This window comes from Delphinapterus leucas, chromosome 14 (assembly GCF_059928025.1).
Source record: "Delphinapterus leucas isolate spDelLeu-1000000601 "Yukka" chromosome 14, BTC_Dleu_Yukka2, whole genome shotgun sequence".
NCBI classification, from domain to species: Eukaryota; Metazoa; Chordata; class Mammalia; order Artiodactyla; family Monodontidae; genus Delphinapterus; species Delphinapterus leucas.
In genome coordinates, this window is record NC_143142.1 from 25,395,535 (window position 1) to 25,416,573 (window position 21,039).

The 21,039-nt window shown below is 56.0% G+C and overlaps 1 protein-coding gene across 8 annotated transcripts; it reads left to right on the top strand.

Annotated features, from left to right (window-relative positions):
• The first annotated feature begins 114 nt into the window (after positions 1-114).
• On the top strand, positions 115-20,937 carry GGT5 (gamma-glutamyltransferase 5). 8 transcript variants are annotated; one of them, XM_022551439.3, is made up of 13 exons: positions 115-3,177; positions 13,088-13,218; positions 13,521-13,616; positions 14,117-14,312; positions 14,857-15,014; positions 15,534-15,680; positions 16,534-16,670; positions 17,002-17,192; positions 17,590-17,696; positions 17,837-17,955; positions 18,090-18,200; positions 19,135-19,213; positions 20,426-20,937. In XM_022551439.3, the coding sequence occupies exons 1-13, from the start codon at positions 3,005-3,007 to the stop codon at positions 20,920-20,922; spliced, it is 2,142 nt and encodes a 713-aa protein (XP_022407147.1). In that variant the 5' UTR covers positions 115-3,004; the 3' UTR covers positions 20,923-20,937. The 8 variants fall into 8 exon arrangements, 6 of the variants coding, with proteins under 6 accessions (XP_022407147.1, XP_022407152.1, XP_022407151.1 ...); XR_002641667.2 differs by having other exon boundaries at positions 121-3,177; positions 19,135-19,447; positions 20,426-20,538; XR_002641668.3 differs by having other exon boundaries at positions 123-3,177; positions 19,026-19,213; positions 20,426-20,446.
• Positions 20,938-21,039: the final 102 nt, after the last annotated feature.

Below are 21,039 nucleotides of genomic sequence, written 5' to 3' on the forward strand. Positions count from 1 at the left end.
GAGAAGGGATTCAGAGGTCTGGACAGCTCAGGCACTGGAGCCAGCCTCAGCATTCTCACTGGAACGGGGCGGGAGTTGGGGGTGCAGGGCTGGGGTGGGGGCCCAGGGTGGGCCATGCCAAGCACTGTTCTTCCTCACCCTGAGCCCCACGACGAGAGCCAGGCCACTTCTTCCCTGGGCTGGGCAGCAGCACTTCCCAGTGTGAGCCACCAGGGGGCGCATGGCCCTGGCGTTTCCTCCTGGGAGCCCTGGTACCTCTTCAGCCCGGCGGGTGTCCAGCCTCACCATAACCAGCACACACTGAGGTGAAGCTGAGGTCTGGGTGGGGGTGGGATTGGGCAAGAGGCTGGAGCAAAACATGTTGGTCAGGGCCAGGCCCAGGGGGCTTTCCAAGCAGAAACCCAGAGTGAAACCCAAGCTGTGATCCATTCCAGAAGGAAGCCCGGTTCTCAGGGATCCATGAACTGGAAGAGGTCGCCAAATCCCCAGGGGTCAGGGCTTGGGCCAGCACCCCAGGGAGGGTGGCTCTGGGTGGGGGAGAACCACAAGACGCGGCACCCAGCCTCCCCCACCGGGGCCAGCCCCTCCCTCCCTCAGGGCCTCCTAACTCATCCTTTATACACAGTTGTAACGCCCAAGGTGAGGTGCTGGGAAAGACCTGGGGAGGCGGGCAGGGGTGAGGGCGTCCCAGCACGACAGCAAGACATCCCGCTGCCTAGTGAGCACCAGTGGGGGCCCCTGAGGGCAGGGGCACAGGGCTGGGAGAGCCCAGGTTTGGGCTCTCCTTCATGAGGCAGAAAATCCTGATGCTTCCAAAGTGCCCACAGGGAAACAGGGTGTTGGTCTGCAGAGTGCTCCCATGTCTGAGCCTTGAGCTCTGGAGGGTGGCATCTTTGGGGTCCCTGGGGCATGGGGGGACAAGATGGAGGCTGAGCTGGTGGGGTGGGCAGGTCTCTCCTCAGCCCTCATTTTAGCCCCAGAGGAAAGGGGAGAAGACTGAGGCCTGAGGGGCGGGCCTTGCTCCAGCGGAGGTGGGGGCTGGCCTGGAACTCCCTGGGCCCCAGCACGTGGACAGGGTGCACCCCAGTTCCCCAGCCGTTATGGGGTTCAGCTCCCCCCTGGAGCCTGGAGACTTGGCTTCCCCTCTCTTTCCCGCCCCTCATCTCCTGGACACGGATGTCCAGGGCCCTTCCTGGCTGTGCCTCCCTGATCGTACTTCTGGCCAGCCCAGCACAATGCCTGTTCCTTCCCTGGGCCTTCGCTCTAGCAGTCCCTGCATCCTGGCCTCTGCCTGACCAGGAAGGCTGGGGAGAGGGGGCGTTGTTCCACCCTGACCCTGCCGACCTCTCTGTCCCTGCTTCCTCTGCCTCCCGGGCTGGCCCTGGCCCAGGAATGCACTCTGGTTCCTGGTTGAGCAATGTCACTGTGGTTTGGGGGTCCGGTGGGGGTGGTGGGAGGTGACCGCAGCCCTCCCCACCCCCCAAGGGTGCCCCAGTAGCCCCTCCAGCTCAGGCTGGCAGGGGCTTCGGAAAGGGGGGCCTGGCAGGCTCTGTGGCTGTGTGGGCACGTGTCTCAGTTTCTCTGCTGTGCCAGAAGGGGTAAAGAGACCTGGGGAGGGCAAAGCTCAGCTGGAAAGGAAGCTGGGAGAATGTGGGGGCTCTGGGGGTGGGAGTCCAGCCCCTGCACCCTGGGCCTTGCTGAGTCTCGTCAAAGGGGGCACCTCGGGGAGCCCCCACTCTCCCAGCCACCTCCCAGCTGGGCACCCTGAGGCTTGGGCAGGGCAGGGTGCAGGCCGGTGCCCCCAGGAGAGGAGGTGCTGTCAGCTCAGGAAGAGGGAAGCAGACATTTCACCAGGGATGGGCAGAGATGCAGGTGGAAGGGAAGCCCGCTCCCTGAGGCCCAGTGGCATTTCCGGGACAGCAGGCCCCAGGGGTGGACAGTCCGGTGGGCACTGTGTGCCAAGGGCTGGACGCAGACCCTGTCTTCATTCCCCACACAGAAGTCTTGTCCTGGGCATTTGGTGTTCCAGTCGCCTCCCCTGAGCAGACAGGGAAGCCAAGTCCCCTCTTGGTCACCCCTGGCCACCCCCCTGCCCTGGCTTCAGCTGAGCTGGGACTTGAACTCGGGTCCTGATTGACATTGCCTTGGGTCCCCCTGTGTCTGCCTCTGGTCCCCTTTAGCCCCAGTGTCCTCTGGCTCTGAGGATGCTGCGGTGAGCTGCGGCTGGGTGGGGCCCCATGAAGAGGAGGTGAGTTGGGGTTCTGCCCTGGCCCCCTGCCCCACTGAGCCTGATCCAGGGGAGGGTCATGGGCAGGCCTGCACTCTGCTGTCCTGGCTTTGCTGGGAACCGGGGAGCAGCCGTGGGGTCCTGGGAGGCCTGCACCCCAGCTTCCCCTGGGAAGCCAAGCAGGCACCAAGTCCTCACACACACAGGACAGGACGGGACAGGGTAGCCCTGGGCATTGGCAGCCGGTGGGAGGGGTGATTGTACCAAGGCTTTCAGGGGACAAGCGGTGGGAACAGCAGTGAGGGAGTTAATGGCAGCCGCTGACTCCTCTCTGGCAGGAAAAAGTCCCCATAGACACCCTGCTGCCTGGCGTCTTGCCAGGGCCAAGACAGGGGCTGAAAACTGGAAGTCCAGGCGGGTGGCCAGCTCTGCCTCTGAGGTGGGCGCTGGAGGAAGGCAGCAGCCCCGCTGCCAGCCGCCCATCCACATTCCCACCTGTCCGCCTGGCTGCCCGCTGTTCGCCTGGAAACCTGTCTGTCTATCTATCTGTAATCCTGACTCTGTCCGCTTGTCCATCTGACCGTCCTTCTCTGTCCAGCCATCTGGCTGTCAATCCATTTGTTTGTCTCTGGCTCCGGTCTATTTGTCCATCTGTCCCATCATCTGTGAGTCCATCTGCTCATCTTGTTGTCCATTCATCCACCTGTCTCTCTGTATCTCTCCGCCCACTGGTGTGTGTGCCCACTTACCTCCTCTCTCCCCCTGGACCACAGAGCCATGGCCCAGGGCCACGGGGCCATGGTCAGCATGGTCCTGCTGGGGCTGGGGCTGGCGCTGGCCATCACTGTGCCTATCGTGGTCGTCTCTTGGCACCGTGTCCACTGTGGCCCCCAGGCCTTTGCCCATGCTGCGGTTGCTGCGGACTCTAAGATCTGCTCGGACATTGGACGGTGAGTAGGAAGTGGGTGGGAACTGGGTGGCCCTTGGCGCTGACCCCTCCTGGAGACTTTGTGACCAGTGGCGAGAGTGTGGAGAAGGCACACGTGTGTGCATGTTGGCATGTGGGGGTCGTGTGGGTTTGGGCTCCAGTAAGGAAGCAGCCTCAGGGCCCTTGCACAGACCAGGTAGCAGGGGTGCACAGGGTAACAACAGTGTGGGCAGAGCAGAGGTGGTGTGTGAGGCTGATCCTAGCTCCAGGGCTTGGGAGGCCCAGCGAGGGCACTGCTGCAGTGTTGCTTGTCTGGTCCCGGCCCCTTCAGAGAAGCCCTGGCAGTTTTCCAAGGCTGGTGTCTTTCCCCAGGGACATGGGTGAGGGGGTTCAGGGGCTCCATATGTGAGGACTGCCTGCCAGGACCAGGCTCCCCTCCTGGCCCTGGAAAACTGGCCTCTGATGGCATCATGTCCCCTGCGGCCTCCCCTCTGTGTGTCAAGGCTTGGAGCCAGGCCAGTGGCAGGCAGAGTGACTGATGTTCGGTGGGCCGGGGCAGGGGGGCTGTGGAGAGGGGCCCCAACTGATGTTTCCCAACGCTCTTCCAGGAAGCCCAGCCCACAGGAGGCTTCCGCTGCCTGCCAGGACAGGATGCGCAGCACGCCCCTCCTGGCCCCTGCCCCACTCTGGGCTTGTGGGAGCCTGGGCTAGCAGCCCCCTCCCTGCCGGCTCAGTCTGCTTCCCGGAATATCTGCCTCAAGGGCCATTGTCAGAGTCAAGTGCTTTGTGAACCAAAGAGGACTGTCCTGGACCAAGGGGCAGTGTGTCTGAGTCCCACCCAGGGCACCACTGGGCAGGTGGCATCCATGCCCCCTTCGTCCCGGGGTCACCCCTCTTCCGTGCTTTCTCCCTTGGTTTCATTCATTCCTTCCTCCCTTCATCTTCCATCTGTCTGTTCGTCTGTCCCTGCCCTGCCGCCTTCTGGCCTGGTCCTCAGGCTCTTCTCAGGGTGCTTTGTCCCCTCCCTCAGGGCTCCCTCTTGGATGACAGGGACAAGTTGGGGGCAGACTGCTTGGTCTTCCCAGAGGGCTCCCAGGGGCCAGGAGGGGAATGACCCCTCTCAATGCTCTGAGAACTGCAGAGGCGCTGTGCCCCCTGAGCCCATATTTGCAAGGATGCAAACAAGTCGGGGCTTCAGACCCAGAGACCACTGATGGGGACGCGGCCCCCAGGGGTGGGGGGCTGCTGCCACGGATCTGCGAGGGGGTTCCGGGCCTGCTGTGTCTCCCCAAGTCTTTGTTGGGGGTTTTGGAGGGCTGGGGGTTGGGGTCTCTGCTCTGCAACTCTCGCTGGTGAGGTGAGCAGATGTGGTTCCCCCCAAGTGTTTCATGTCCTCGGCGTTCCACTTCCTGTTCTTGTTCTAAGAAACCAGGGGTGGGAGAGAGCCTGGAGCTGCCACAGCTGCTGTGGGACAGAGGCTCACATGATCTGGCAGGGCTGGGGAGATCCTGCAAGGGCCTCCTAGACCCCACCTCCTTCCACCCTGTGAGCACTGGGTTCTCTCAGTGGGGCTGGGACTCCTGCAGCAGCCAGAGCCCCTGGGGGAGGATCCGGCTCCGAGCCTAGTGTACACACGATAGAAGCACGGTGACAACGAGGTCCGTCCCATCCTGCGTGATGCCAGTGTGTTAGGCTCATGTTCAAACTGGGAGTTCCAAGGCTCCACGTGAGCGCTTGCCTTCTAGGGAGACCAGGGTTAGTGGTGATTTTTTGGCTTTGTGATGTCTGTCTGCTGTGACCACTTGGAAACGCCACACAGGATCCTGAGCGGAGGGTTCATAGTTCCACTTGACTTAGAGGAAACTAGGCCTGCACAGAAGGGACCAGCAGGGTGTCACAGCATGAGCGGGCCCAGCTGGGACTGTCCTGCTCTGCTGCCCCTGCAGAGAGGGAATCTCTCCGGGGTTGTTGGAGGGTGGAGTCTTCCCAGGGTCCCCACCCTCCGCCCAGGATTCCAGCCTGCCCAGACCCTGGGCTCGGATCGTAAAGGCCAGAGCTTCAGTGGCCATGTGGGTGGTTGTAAAGGGAGCCGGCGGGGGGCCCAGGGTGCTTGTCCTGTGGGGCCCTGGAGTCAGGGGTGGGGAGGGGCTGGGCCCCGCAGGTTGGGTCTCGTCAGCTGCTTCAGACCCATTCAGGAGTCGGCCTGTGGGTCATGCCCTTGGTGCAGAGGAGAATGGGGACTCTGGACAAGTCTCGGTTTCCCCACCTGTGAAGTGGGGCTCGTGTTGGCACCTCTGTCACGGAGCGCACCCAGCCCAGAGGAGGTGTCCCTGGCCTGTTGTAACAGTGGCTTGGTCTGGATGTGGTCGGCATCTCAACAGGGGACCCTGCTGTGGGGAAGGCTCACGGGATTATGGTGTGATGTCACCCTTCCTCCCCTCCCAGCCCTTGTGACCCTAGTGGCTCTCTGGACTCCCGGTTGGCTCACCAGGAAATTACTGCACTTACAACCCTCTGGGGTTCAGGAGGAAACAGCCTGTATACCTGGGCATCATGCATACACACGTGTGAGCGTGCGTGTCCGAGTGTGTATGTGACAGCAGCCTTCCAGCTCCTTGGGGACAGGCAGGTGAGAGAAGTGTGACTGCTCTGCACCGCAGCTCTCTGCTGGCCACAACTGGCCCCTTCACAGCTGAGGAGACCCAGGCTCAAGGAGGGTGAGGCACTTGCCTGGTGAGTAGGAACCCCAACCCAGGTGGCCCTGAGCACGTACCATCCTGTTGACATGACCGTGTTCGTGGTACATGTTGGCGGGCATCTTGGATGCGTGAAGGTGTGTGATGCTTGGCTACCTGCAGCACCTGCCACCTGCCAGCCATTGTCCTGGAGTCATAGTGGTAACCAGATGGTCAAGGCTCTTGCCTTCGTAGTGGGGGGAGATAGACAATAACTCCACACCTAATGCTGAGGGACTGGAAGTGATTATTGGTCATTGTGGGTATCCTCGTCTGTGAAATTTCTGTTAAAATCTTTTGCCCATCTTTCTGTCAAATGTATATCAAATGCATTTTCTGCATTATCAAGACAATCAAATGATTTTTCTCCCTTTAAAAAAGTGCAGTGGGACTTCCCTGGCAGTCCAGTGGTTAAGGCTCCACACTTCCAATGCAGAGGGCGTGGGTTCGATCCTTGGTTGGGGAACTAAGATCTCACATGCCGCGGGTGTCACGGCCAAAAAAAAAAAAAAATGCAATAAATGTTAAACTGCCCTTGCTTTCCTGGAAGGAGCCCAGCTTGTTCATGATTTAATATCATTTTTAGTTATCCCTAAGTTTGATTTGCTAATATTTTGTTTAGTATTTTTTTCTTCATATTCATGAGAGGTACTGGTCTGTAATTTTCCTTTCTTCTCATGTCCTTGTCAGGTGTTGGTGTCAAGGTTACACTGGTCTCATAAAAAGAGCTAGGAAATGTCCTCTCCTTTTCCATAGTCTGCAAGAATAGGTTTTGTGTTGTTGTTGTTTCTTGTTCTTAAGATTGGTGTTATTTCCTCCTTAAACGTTTGTAAGAAGTTACTGGTTAATCTTCTGAGCCTGAGTTCTTTGTGTGCATGTGAAGGTTTTAAATAACAGATTCTGTTTCTTTAACAAGTATAAGACTTTCAAGTTTTTATTTTTTCTTGAGTCAGTTTTGGTAAGTTCTTTCCAAGGAATTTGTCCAGTTTGTGCAAGTTGTCATGTGTTGGCATATAATTGTTTATAACGTCCTCTCATTATTATCCTCTTAATGTCCAGAGTCTGTAATGAGGCCCCTTTTTCTTTTTTTTTTTTTTAGAAGATGTTGGGGGTAGTTTATTAATTAATTTATTTATTTTTGCTGTGTTGGGTCTTAGTTTCTGTGCGAGGGCTTTCTCTAGTTGTGGCAACCGGGGGCCACTCTTCATCGCGGTGCGCGGGCCTCTCACTATTGCGGCCTCTCGTTGCGGAGCACAGGCTCCAGATGCGCAGGCTCAGTAGTTGTGGCTCACGGGCCTAGTTGCTCCGCAGCATGTGGGATCCTCCCAGACCAGGGCTCAAACCCGTGTCCCCTGCATTAGCAGGCAGATTCTCAACTACTGCGCCACCAGGGAAGCCCCCATTTTTCATTCTTGATATTGGTAACTAGCGTTTTCTCTTATCATTCTTGATCAGTCTTGATAAGAGTTTTATCAATTTTATTGTATTTTGGAAGAATCAACTTTTGGCTTTGTTGATTTTCTTTATGATGCATTTATTTCCTCTTTCATTAGTTTCTACTTTTATCTTGGCTTTTTTCTCCTCCTTCCATTGAGTTTAAGTTGCTTTTTAAAAAATATTCATCTTGAGATACATTTTGGGAAAAACAAATTATAAGGTGGATACATAGATGATTGATCTTTAAAGTCTTTTCTAGTACATGCACTTAAAGCTATAATTTTCCCTCAAAGTTTGGCTTAGCTGCATTCCACAAGTTTTTTGTAGTTCTTCCCCTAAATGTTCATATTTTTATTTTGAAAAAGTTTTACACCCACAGAAAAATGGAAAGAATACCCATACACACTTCACTTAGATTCACCAGTTGTTCATACTTTGCCACATTGTCTCTCTGTCTCTTTCTCGTGCTCTCTCACTCTCTCTCCATATATCTATCTTTCCACATATTTGGAAAATAAGTTGCATTTATCATGACACTTTATCCCTAAATATTTCAAACATGTATCTATTAAGAATAAGATTATTCTCCTATATAACCTTAATACCATTATCACACTCAAGAAATTTAACCTTGGTAAAATTATAGTATCTAATACCTAGTCCAATTCAAAAATTTTCCAATTGACCCAATCTTTCTTTTTCTTTCTTTCTTTCTTTCTTTTTCTTTCTTTCTTTCTTTCTCTTTCTTTCTTTCTTTCTTTTTCTTTCATCTTTTAATTTGAATTTTATTTTATTTTTTTATACAGCAGGTTCTTATTAGTTATCTATTTCATACATATTAGTGTTTATATGTCAATCCCAATCTCCCAATTCATCCCACCCCCACCCCCAACCCACCTTTCTTTTTAGATCCAGTATCCAGTGATTGTCATGTTTCTCTAGTCTTCTTTAATCTAGAATAATCCCCTGCTTTAAAAAAAAAAAAAGTTGATATTCTGTGACATTAAAGAAGTCGGTTCAGTTGTATCAGTCTTTCTTTACAATCTTGGTTTGTTTTTATAATTTATTTACGATCAGATTCAGGTTAAACACAATATAAGATAGGTATTTTGTCTTCCCATTGTATCACACAAGAGGGAACACAATGTCAGACCCTCTCATCATTGTGATGCCAAGTTGGATCACTTCATAAAGGTGGTGTCTTCCAGATCTCTCCATTGTACGGGGTACCATTTCCCTATTAAATTAGTAACATACGGTTTGATACTTTGAGACCAGGCGAATATCCTTTTCTCAAACAACATTTATCCCATGTTTTAGCATCGATTTTTATCCTTGTCTCAACAGATACATTTGTGTTTGCAAAAAGGTGATTTCTAAACTAGTCATTTCTTCACCACTCATTGGCTGGCATTCTTCTGTAAAAAAGATCCCCCTTCCCCAACCCAGATATTCTTGAGTATTACTATTGACTCATGGATTATTTTAGTTCACTATGTTATAATCCATCACTTTACTCTTTCTGATGCTCAAATTGTCACAAATTTGACCAGTGAGAGCCCCTTTAAGCCAGCATCTATGTTCTTTTACACGAATCCATCAGTCTTAGAGAATTTTCTTGACTTATACACAAAATGTTCCAGGATCTATTTGTATATTCCCTCACACCTGAAATCAGGAATTGGTAGAGAATGGTATTTTAGAAATGAAAATCTGGATGCTAAGAGGGTTCATTATTATTGGGATGCCATTGCTTCTAGGTAGTATCAGTGCATACAACAAGAAAAAATGTAAAATCTCTGACACCTCCAGTTCAAATCCACTATGATGTGGTCTTCTGCATCTTTCTCCATCCCATCTTGTCTCTGGAACTATGAGAAGTTCCCAGCAATGTCCATATATTTACTTACTTGCTGTATCCCCAGGTACTCACAAAAAAGTTTCAGAATTACTTCAACAATACACTATGAACAATGAATCTACTAGAGAAAATTCAAGATGTCTTTGCCGAGGTTTTTTTGGTCCTTAAGATATATCCCATGAAAGATGTGCAGTTAATTAAATTCTTTTTCCTGTGTGATTATGTTAACAGTTCAATATACTATTAGCTTAGTTTTTTTCAATTAAAATTCAATTTTAGGGTTTTCTTTTTCATCCTTTCTGTTTAATTTTCTTTCTGAATACAAGTCAGAACTGTATAAAAAGGTATTCTCCAAAGTCTCACTCTCATCCATATGAACTTTATTCTGTTCCTATTCTCTCTTTTAGAGGAAATCATTTTCATTTGTTTTGGATTTATTTTTCCTGTGTTTCTTTTCTCTTCTTTCAAATGCATATGTGTATGTGTGTATATATATATATTTTTTTCTTTTCTTTTTTCTCTTTATTTCTTTTAAAATTATTTCTGTTTTTTGCAAAATAAATATATCTCTTATTTTCTCTTTCTGATATACTTTTTGATACTGAGAAAGGTTTATATGTTTGTTATAATGGTTATAATTATATTAATATCTTTTTTTTTTTTTGCGGTACGCGGGCCTCTCACTGTTGTGGCCTCTCCCGTTGTGGAGCACAGGCTTCCGGATGCGCAGGCTCAGCGGCCATGGCTCACAGGCCTAGCCGCTCCACGGCATGTGGGATCCTCCTGGACCAGGGCACAAACCCGCGTCCCCTGCATTGGCAGGCGGACTCTCAACCACTGCGCCACCAGGGAAGCCCCAGCTTAGTCCTTTTTAATTGAGCACTAGCGAGCGTGTATAAAGATTGTTAAAACTGTTTAGAAATAATTTGAGGCCTATATGCACAGAAATCTCTGGTGTTCCTATACACCAACAATGAAAAATTAGGAAGAGAAATTAAGGAAACACTCCCATTTACCATTGCAAAAACATATAATACTCAGGAATAAACCTGCCTAAGGCGAAAGACTTGTACTCACAAAACTGTAAAACACTGATGAAAGAAATCAAAGATGACATAAACAGATGGAGAAATATACCATGTTCTTGGATTGGAAGAATCAATATTGTGAAAATGACTATACTACCCAAAGCAATCTACAGATTCAATGCAGTCCCTATCAAACTACCAATGGCATTCTTCACAGAATTAGAACAAAAAATCTTACAATTCGTATGGAAACACAAAAGACCCCGAATAGCCAAAGCAATCTTGAGAAAGAAAAACGGATTTGGAGGAATCAGGTGTCCCGACTTCAAACGATACCACAAAGCTACAGTAATCAAGACAGTATGGTACTGGCACAAAAACAGAAATATAGATCAGTGGTACAGTACAGAATGCCCAGAGATAAACCCACACACATATGGGCACCTAATTTATGACAAAGGAGGCAAGAACATACAATGGAGAAAAGACAGCCGCTTCAATAAGTGGTGCTCGAAAACTGGACAACTACATGTGAAAGAATGAAATTAGAACACTACCTAACACCATACACAAAAATAAACTCCAAATGGATTAAAGACTTAAATGTAAGACCAGACACTATAAAACTCTTAGAAGAACGGGCTTCCCTGGTGGCACAGTGGTTGAGAGTCCACCTGCCGATGCAGGGGACACGGGTTCATGCTCCGGTCCGGGAAGATCCCACATGCCACGGAGCAGCTGGGCCCGTGAGCCATGGCTGCTGAGCCTGCGCGTCCGGAGCCTGTGCTCTGCAACAGGGGGCGGGGTGGGGGCCACAACAGTGAGAGGCCCGCGTACCACACACACACACAGAAAAAAAAAACTTAGAGGAAAACACAGGAAAAACACTCTTTGACATAAACCACAGCGAGATCCTCTTCTGAGGATGTCTGAAGCCCTGCTTGGCTGTTCAACCTCCTCTTCCAGGACTGGCAGTCATCTGGAGGGGAAAAGCGGCTCCAAAAGCCAGGCTCCTCTCACTCGGAGGCCTGTATTTCTCTCCTGCTTCTGACGCCTTTGAGCAGATGTTTTCTATTTGTCTGGCTTTTCTAGTTGTCTGTGGAAGTTTGGTCTGAATTGTTTAGTCTTTCATTACTAGGATGTCTGCTTTACATGTTAACAGATTATTTTTTTAAAAACCTATGGGAGCAAGGCAGATGCAGGGGACCAGATAGGAGACTGTTACAGTAACCCAGGTGAGAGATGCTGGTGGCTTAGACCAGGGTGGTGCTGTGGTGGAGGAGGTGATGAGAAAGGATTGGAATCTAGGTGTATTTTGGAGGTATAACTAACAGGCAGGATTGGCCATTGGATATGGGGATGAAAGAAAGTGACCAATCAAGGACGACTCTGAGGTTTATAGCCTGAGGGTGAATGGTTGTGTCCTTTTCTAGGATCGTGATGACTAACAAAGGAGCAGTTTGCGGGGCAGAGGTGGGAGGGAAGGAAAAAGTGCAGTTTAGGTCATGTCAAGAGTGAAATACCTCTTAGATGCCTAGGGGAGGTAGCCTGTGGATGGCTGGGGATAAGTGCCTGGAGTTTAGGGGAGATCAAATTTGGGGGTCATCAGCACAGAGGTTGCATTTTAAGCCCTGAGCCTGGATCAGCTCATCTGGGGGAGGACATAGATGTACCAGGACCAAGGACTGAGCCTGGGGCTTCTAACATCCTGAGATTGGGGTGGTGGGAGGAAAACCGGAGCGTGGTAAGTGGGGGTCCTGAAAACCTAGTGCGGAGAGCACTTCCGAGGTCAAGTGAGATGCGGCCTTTGTGATGGGAATTTAGTTTTTTCCAGTTTGTCTTTTTTCTTTGTTTATGGTGTTTTATTCTAATTAAAGTGTGTGTTTCTCTGTGCCTGGATGTAGAATCTTAGTTCTTTCATACTTCTGTCTTTGTGCCCTCTTTCCCATTCCAAGATTACCTGTGTCCATGTGGCCCCCATGTGTGCCCACGTGTGGGCCCAGAGCAGGGATATGTGGCTCCGGGGAGGGGTGAGCCCAGCATGGAGTCGTCGGATCAGTGTGCCTGAGCTGAGAAGGTGCTGGGGTCAGCGGTGGGGGAAGGGGACCCAGGCCCAGCCCCTCTTTGGGCCTTGGTTTCGCATCTGTGACCTTGAGGTGCTGGGGAGGATTCCTGGCTGTGAGGGAAGAGGCAGCCCCCAGTGAGTTGTGCAAGGCTGTGCCCCAGGGAGATGGGCATTTCCTCGGCACAGGCCAGTCTGACCAGCACCTAGGAGCTGAAGGGTTCACCCCTCGCTGCCCGTGGACAGATGGGGAGACTGAGGCCTGAGAGCATTCCCACAGACCGTGGGGCCCTGGGGGGGGCTGTGGAACCCATCAGCCCAAGCCCTAAGCCCTGATGGCAGGGCAGGATCCCGGGGTGACTTGAAAAAATCCAGTCTTGAAGGGGTTGGGCCAGTGTGTCCCCAGTGAGATGAGGAGTGGCATCTGCTAGGCTAGGCTCCCGGCGCTGCCGGGAGGAACGGAGGGGCTGGCCCGGGCCTGGTTCTGCCTGTTGTAAATGAGCCACTGCTGCTGGGAGGACCTAGGGAATAATGGCAGCTGGAGCACTTTGTAAACTGAGAAGAACCTTATATACAGCCAGGGGCAGTGTAAATGGCATCACAATTTGCAATCTGTAGAGTGCTGTACACCTGTGAGTGGCTGGACTTGAGGGGGCAGCCCAGTGTGGTCTCAAAACTAACCTGCGGTTTGGTGGCAGCAAGCAGACCACCCACATGTCCCCATTCCCCAGTGAATGCTAGCAGAGCAGCCCAGGGCAGGAGGCCAGGGCAGGGGAGCCAGGCCACTTACTCTGTGCCATGTTCCCTAGAGCCATCCTCCAGCAGCACGGCTCACCTGTGGATGCCACCATCGCGGCTCTGGTCTGCACCGGGGTTGTCAACCCCCAGAGCATGGGCCTGGGTGGAGGGGTCATCTTCACTATCTACAATGCGTCCACAGGTGAGTCCATACGGGACCCCCGTGGGGAGGATGGGCTCGTCCACAGGTGCTAACAGTGAGGTCCTTTTAGACCACCTGAGTGTGTGGCCGACCTGCCCTGTCTACCCACGCCCCTTCCTGGGTCTCTTGGTGCCCCCCAATCTCTGCAAAGCCTAAACCAGCGCAGAGGCCAGTTCATGGTAGAGAGAGAAACTGAGGTCGAGAGCAGGGCCAGGGCTGTCTGAGGGGGACTGTTGGTGTGCAGTGAGGCCTGGCAGCCACCGGGGTGCCCCTGACACCCCACACGCCCTGCCCAACTCCAGGGAAGGTGGAGGTCATCAACGCCAGGGAGACGGTACCCGCCAGCCACGTCCCAGGTCTGCTGGACCAGTGCAAGCAGGCCCAGCCTCTGGGCACAGGTGAGGCCCTAGAGGGGCCACCCGCTCCCACCCCACCAGACCACTGGGGCTGACCAGAACCCCCCACCCTGAAGGGGCAGCGCCCCTGATGGACAGCTGAACCACCCTGGCACTGAGGGGTGGCAGCTGGGGATGGGGAGCCCCTGCGGAGGTTTTCCCGGGGGAGGGCTCTCTGAGTTGGGAGGGACGATCCAAGCAGAGGGACCACCTCAGCCGAAGGCCCGGAGGGTTCAGTGGAGACAGGTTGGGGGGCTGGGGGTGGGGGGTGGGGATGGGGCCAGTTTTTCTGGGCCCACAGGCCTGGCCATGGACTTTGTGCAGAGGGAAATGGGGAGGTACAGGAGTGTGAGGGGGAGGGCCGTGCTCCCAGGTGGGCTCCAGAAGGCTCGCTCTGGCTGCCACGGCTGGGGGGCCAGGCAGCCAAGAGTGGAGTGACAGAGGGCCCCCGGGGGCCAAGGGGGGCGGCCCAGGGGCAGGGGCATGACACCCATGCCGTGCAGGTGCCCAGTGGATCGGGGTGCCTGGGGAGCTCCGTGGCTACGCTGAGGCCCACCACCGCCACGGCCGCCTGCCCTGGGCGCAGCTCTTCAGGCCCACCATCGCGCTGCTCCGGGGGGGCCTCCGCGTGCCCCGCATCCTCAGCCGCTTCCTGCGTAGCAGCTACCTGCGCCCTTCCCTGCACGCATCGTCCCTGAGGTGAGCTCCGACGGGGGCCCAGGGCCCCTCCTCAGCCCCTCCTCCAGCCAGCGGATCAACCTTCTGGGGGCCGGGGCCCTGGCTGGCCAATATGTCACTGGCTATGTCACAGCTCAGAGACCTCCGGTTCCACGTGGCAGAACCTCATCAGAGGGCTCAGGCCAGAGACAGTTTATGCCAAAGTGATGGGGCTCCCAGGGTGCAGATTTGGGCCCTGCCCTCCCCCCCCAACCCACTCTCTCTGGGCTGGCAGGAGGGCTTTGGCCATCCCACTCGCCCACCCGGGCAGCCCACTGACCAGGAGGAATGCCAGGTGTCAAGCCCTGGGTGGACGCTGGCTTGGCGGGGGGGCGTGTCCTCCCTGGGCCTGGGTGATGAGAGACGTGAGGGGTGTCAGCCCCACCCAATCCTGGAGAATCTGCCCCCATGTCCACCACAGCCCCTCAGGACTCTGGACCAGGACTCCCTCCCTGTAGGGTCCCTCCAAAAGTGTGGCTGCCCTCCAGGACCTGGCCTCACCCTGAGGCTGCCCCCCACCCCCCAGGCAGCTCTTCTTCAATGGGACAGAACCCCTGAGTCCTCACGACCCACTCCCGTGGCCCGCGCTGGCCGCCACCTTGGAGACCGTGGCTGCGGAAGGCGCAGAGGCCCTCTACACAGGGAGGCTGGGCCAAATGTTGCTGGAGGACGTTGCCAAGGAAGGTCAGCACGTGAGGCCCCACAGCCCCGTTCCGCCAGAGAAAGAGGGGTCTGGGCGCCAGGGCTGAGGGTGGGTCCGGCCCTCCCCTCCCCTCGCCCTGAGAGGGGGCCAGCTGCTCCTAGGGCTTGGAGAGGTCGTTGCCCAAGTCATGCCCACTGCTGGTCTCAGGGACCTTGCAGTCAAAGCCCCCGAGGAGCAGGACCCTGAGGGTTAGGGCCACGAGACGGGAGCTATCGGTGGCTGCAGGGGTGCTCCTGGGCCTGGAGTTGGCCACCCTGAGTCTCTCAGAGGCCAGCTTGCCTCCCCGACCTTCTCCCACTCTCCCCTCCAACCTGCCCGTCCCTGGCCTCTGTCCACCCATCCCCCAACCCTGAGGCCACTGCCCACAGGCCCAGCACCACCCCTCTGAGCCTAGAAGGCTAGGGAACGAGGGGGGCCCCCACTGTGTAAACCAAGGTCCCTGGCTGACACTCTGCACCTCGTTTCCCCGTCTGTACATGGAGTCCTCTGTCTCACCCCAGGGAGCCGGCTGACCCCGCAGGACCTGGCATCATTCCGGCCTGAGGTGGTGGACGCCCTGGAGGTGCCCCTGGGGGACTACACCCTGTACTCACCGCCACCGCCTGCAGGGGGCGCGATTCTCAGCTTTGTCCTCAATGTGCTCAAAGGTGAGGCCCCCAGGAGCCAGGGGGTCCGGCGCCCGTGAACTGAATTCCAGGCCCAGCCAGGCTCTGGGCAGCCACTGCCTCCTCCAGCTCAGCCCCCTCCTCAGATGCTGAAGACGGGGCTGAGGAGTGGGCCAGGACGGTGTGTTCTAGAGCTGGCCTCCGGTGTGGCCCACGCCTGGGCTCTGCTGAAGAGTCTGCCGTCATCTACCCACTAAGTGCCCCCAGGTGACCCCGGCGCAGGGCACAGGTGCAGTGGCTCTGCAGGTGGTGAGCTGCCGGTCCAGTGTGTGCAGCTAGGGCTGAGGCCCAGCCTACTGCAGCCTGCAAGGGGGTTGCGGGGTGCGGGAGGCATCCTGGCAGCGTCCAGAGATGGGGCTGCCTGATGCAGCCTGTGGCTGCCGTAACAAAGTATCACAAATTACCAAAACCTGGTGGCTCAGACAACAGAAATTTATTCTCTCATAGTTCTGGAGCCCAGAAGTTCAAAATCAGGGTGCCTGCAGGGCCACATTCCTTCCGGGGGGCCTGGGGGAGAATCTGTTCTTTGCCTCTTCCAGCTTCTGGCGTCTGCCAGCATTCCTAGGCTTGTGGCTGCATCCCTGCAATTTCAGCCTCCCTCTTCTCTGTGTCTGTTTAATAAGGATATATGTGATTACATTTAGCGCCCACCCGGATAATCCAGGATAATCCGCTCCTCTCAAGATCCTTAATTTAATCACACATTTGCCATACAAGGTAATATTCACTCTTTTTCCATATAAGGTATTCACAGGTTCTGAGAATTAGGACATGGACAAATCTTTCTCAAACCACTGCACAGGATGACCCCCACCTGCGCCCACCCCCTCCCCAGGGTTCAACTTTTCCGCGGAGTCAGTGGCCAGGCCCGAGGGGAGGGTGAACTTGTACCATCACCTCGTGGAGACGCTCAAGTTTGCTAGGGGGCAGAGGTGGCGGCTGTGGGACCCTCGAAGCCACCCGGAGGTCCAGGTGAGGTGCCCTGAGCTGGTGGAGAGCCCCCTTCCCTGCCCCAGGGCTCAGCATGAAGGGAGGGTCAGGCCAACGGGTGCTCCATCCACAGACCCTGAGAGCCTGGCGGGTGAGGCTGGCGGGATGTGTACATGGTTGGTTCTAGAACCGGATGGCCTGGCAGTGGGCCAGAGCAGGGAGGGTACAGCAGTCTGGGGACTGAAGGGAGCCCTGGAGGGGCAGGTACGGGGGGGCAGTGGTGGCGCTGCATCTCTGACACCCTTAGGGGACCTTCTGCTCTGTGACTCCACCTGGCCTCTCACTGACCCTGTCACCTGTCTGCCCACCCCAGAACGCCTCCCAGGACCTGCTGGGGGAGGCTCTGGCCCAGCACATCCACCAGCAGATCGACACCCGGGGTGACCACCAGCTCAGCCACTACAGCCTGGCCGAGACCTGGAGCCATAGGATGGGCACGGCCCACGTGTCCGTGCTGGGGGAGGATGGCAGCGCTGTGTCTGCCACCAGCACCATCAATACGCCGTACGTGGGGCCGGGGGCAGGCGGGCAGGCCCCACTCCACTCCCTAGACCTCAGCCCTCCACCCCCAGCCTGGCCTCCCAGCACCTCCCTGGCTGTGTCCATCGAGCGGTACCTTGTTTTCCCCTCTCCTGTGTCAAAAGGGTCCTACACCCTGACACCTCTGGCCGAAAAGGCTGCTGATGGGGTGGCCCTGGGCCAGGATGAGGACGGGCCTTACAACCAGGAGGATGCCGTGGTGGGGGACAAGGTGGATCTTTGGGGGCAGGGCCAGGGAGGGAAGAGCAGTTCCAGGATGCTGGAGGACAGCTGCTAAAACGAGGAGCTTCTGGAGCGCTGGGGTGCAGCCCATGTGTGTCGGGAGCCCACGGCCTGCGCCCAGCTCTGCCTCTGTCCACAGCTTTGGAGCCATGGTGTACTCACCGCGCACGGGCATCCTCCTCAACAACGAGCTCCTGGACCTGTGCTGGAGGCACCGGCGGGGCTCCGGAGTCACCCCCCCTCCTGGTGAGCACAATGCCCCCGGACGAGAGGAGGGAAGGCAGGAAGGCCGGGCAGGCCCAGCACAGAGACAGGGATGGAGGGGGTGGCCCCGTGGGGGCGCTGGCTCGGAAGCGAGGCTGCACTGATACCCGTCCGGCCTCCAGTTCCAGGTGAGCGGCCCCCTTCATCCATGGTCCCCTCCATCTTGGTCAACGCAGCCCAGGGGTCGAAGCTGGTGATCGGCGGGGCTGGCGGGGAGCTCATCATCTCTGCTGTGGCCCAGGTGAGTCTGGGGGCTCCTGGATGGAACGTGCCCTTGCTGGGCGGCCCTGTTGTCCTCATGTCCTGGGAGGGGTTGGGGAGGGTGGCTGGTGCCCCTCCCTCCCTCCCTGCCTGCATCCTTCTCTCCCCAAACAGGCCATCATGAACAAGCTGTGGCTGGGCCTTGACCTGCAAGCTGCCATTGCAGCCCCCATCCTGCACGTGGACAGCAAGGGCCGGGTAGAGTACGAGCCCAGCTTCAGCCAGGTGAGGCCGTGGGCCAAGAGACCGCTAGACAGACGCCTCAGCGCTTGCCTTCAGAGCCCCTGGTGGGGCCTCAGCTTTTGAGTGTGCCCGGTGCACTTTGGCTTTGGGGGCCACCAGGAGTTGAGAAGCTCCATGGGGGAGGCAACAGGCAGCTGGTCTCCACGGCAGGGGACAGGGTGTTGTTCACACGACTCCCAGAACGAGTTCCCCTGCACCTTGGTCCCTGCTCTTTCTGGGCCATTCTATCCGGAAGCTACTTTCCCCGGCTGAGGCCTCTCAGACTCTCCCTCGTGGTGATCTGCTTCCTTGTGCGATCTGCAGCTTTTATCTGCGGGTCTATTTCTAAAGGAGTCTATTATTCCTGGGAGTCTGCAGAGGGATTTCCCTCCATGGCATTGGGTTCTTGGTTCCCCACACAAGCAGGCCCAGGAGCTGAATGGGGACTCCCAGCACCTCCCCTCCTCCTGGGCAGATGGCTGGCCTCCTTGGAAGGTCTCTGGGCTGGCAGATGCCCTCACTAGGACCCACTTTAAAGGACTAGCAGCTTTTCAAGACTCCAAACTTCATGCCCAGGGTCCATTCAAGCAGCTGGGGTTCAAGGTCATCAAAGCTGCCTTTCCTGTTATGAGCTTCTCTGGTCTCAAAGCCGCCTCCCGGGGCCCTTGGAATTTTGAGGACCACAGAGTGAGGGGCCTTGAGTCCAAGGGGGTGTGTAGTCCTGAGAACGTTGGTCTTTGGGCCTGGAGACTAAGGACCTCAGCCCGTCAGGCCCAAACTCTCAGAGTCCGAGGCCCTCCCTCCCAGCCTCCCTCCCTCCCTGTGCAGGGTCCTCTCCATGGCAGGAGGACTTGATGCTCTCCCAGGACTCATCCTCTTAGGCCCTTCTCCTTGACCTTGACTGAAGGTCTTTACTCTGTGAACACCATTCTCCAAGGACCTCAACTCTGAGAATTTGGACCTGACAGCCTGGAATCCAGAGAACCCCGAGCCCACGGCCCTCAGCTCCCTGGAAGGTTAGAGTGTTGGCCACACAGGTCAGGACCTCCCATGGAGAACATCTGAGGCACTGGGTGGAGACCTTGAGTCTCCAAGGGCCCTCAGAGCCAAGGCCCAGGCCTGAGGCCAGGAGGGTCCTTGTTCCTCAGGGCCTTGGAGTTTGGCCACTACGACGCTAAAGAATAGTCTCCGAGGACCACAGGTCCTGCTGTGGCTGTGAGGAGCTGGGCCTTCCAACCTAAGGACACTAGGTAATTAGCACGTCAGGCAGAGATACACCCAAGGCCATAGCGCCTGGAGACCTCGCCGTACCCGTGGCTCAGGTCCTGGGGACTGCAGGGCACCTGGAACTGAGGGCCCTGGTGGGCAGGGGTCCGTGGCCTTAAGTGGGAATGTGGGGCCCGAGTAACACAGGTCTCCACGTGCCAGGATCTGTGTGAAGAGTCACAGACTGGCAAGTGTGGGGACCAGGCCCCGAGGCAAGGTACTCGGGCGCTCAGACACCAACGCCTGGGCCCTGACGCCCTCCAATTCCACACACTCACCGTCTCAGACCTGAGCCTTTACAGCCCGTGTTCGTAGTGCCTCACCCTTGGGGACCGCTGGTGCCTGTGGCCTGGGGTCCATGTCCTTGGACTCATGGGTGTTCAGAAGCCTCTAGCTGACTCCTCCACCAGCGGGGCAGGGCCCTGGAGAGTCTGGGACCCCCGTCTTCTCATGCTGGTGTTGAGATGGCAGGTCCTAAGCTGCCAACAATGCTGGCACCAGGGCCATTCCTCCTGTCCAGGGCAGGAGCCAGATGTTGAGTTGGGCCTTTCTTATGTATGGGTGACCTGGGACTCCAAAGGGCCCAAGCTCTGCCTTCTAGAAGATTTTGCTTTCAAGGTCCTCAAAACGTTGAAAGCTATCTTCTCCACAGAAGCCCTTGGACTCCTTGGTTGTCACGTTGAGGCCCCTGGTGTCCTTGATCCAGGACAGAAGTGAACCTGCATCTCAGCTTCCTTCTAGTCCAGGCGATGTCCTCCTATCATATCCCCTGGAGCCCAGGCTTCTCCTCTGGGGCCTTTGGAGTGGGAGGCTGTAGACTCCATGCCTGCAGACAAGGCTGCGTCCAGCGCCCCTCTGTCCTCTCCCAGACTGCACCTGCCAGTCCTGCCTCCTTGGCCAGGGTCCTCAGCTCCCTGCCCGGGGTCCCAGCCCCTCCATGACCAGCCTTCTCTCCTCTCCAGGAGGTGAAGAAGGGGCTCCAGTACCGGGGCCAGAACCAGACCGAGAGGCCCGTTTTCCTGAACGTGGTCCAGGCCGTGTCCCAGGACGGGGCCTGCGTGTACGCCGCAGCGGACCCCAGGAAGGGTGGGGAGCCTTCAGGCTACTAAAGAGGCTGCTCCCTCCCCAGAGCTGGGATCCCACCCAGCACACGTCCAGGCTAGCCTGGTCCGGCAGAATCTGGACCCCTTGGCTGGACGGTCAGCCTGGGGCTTCAAGAGGTGGGGACAGCCCAGCAGAAGGACGGCTGTGGGGGCCGAGCCCTGCCCTCCCAGAGCCCCTGTGGCCCTGCCCTGACCCCTCCAACCTCCCCAGGCCTCTCACCCAGGACTGTGCCCCCGCTCCCCGAAGCCCCATTCCCCACCTGTGTATCTTCCAGTCCAAGATTAAAGAAAAGGCTGCACCACGCCTGATTCAGGGTCGAGGTGGGGAGGGGACCTTCAAAAAGCACGTGCAGTGAGCTGCAGCCCTCCACACACACCACCACGGAGCCAGGGAAACCAGACACGGGCTGGGCCTTCTCCAGGCCACCCCTGGACACTTGCTGGGGCTCCGCACACGCCGTTGGGAGGAAGGC

Bases quoted from the DNA above. Each gene is read 5' to 3' on its own strand.
- GGT5 (XM_022551439.3), top strand. From the start codon at position 3,005: ATGGCCCAGGGCCACGGGGCCATGGTCAGCATGGTCCTGCTGGGGCTG. The intron at 13,617-14,116 runs GTGAGGCCCTAG...CATGCCGTGCAG, and splicing joins GGCCCAGCCTCTGGGCACAG to GTGCCCAGTGGATCGGGGTG. The intron at 19,214-20,425 runs GTTAGAGTGTTG...TCTCCTCTCCAG, and splicing joins GGCCCTCAGCTCCCTGGAAG to GAGGTGAAGAAGGGGCTCCA.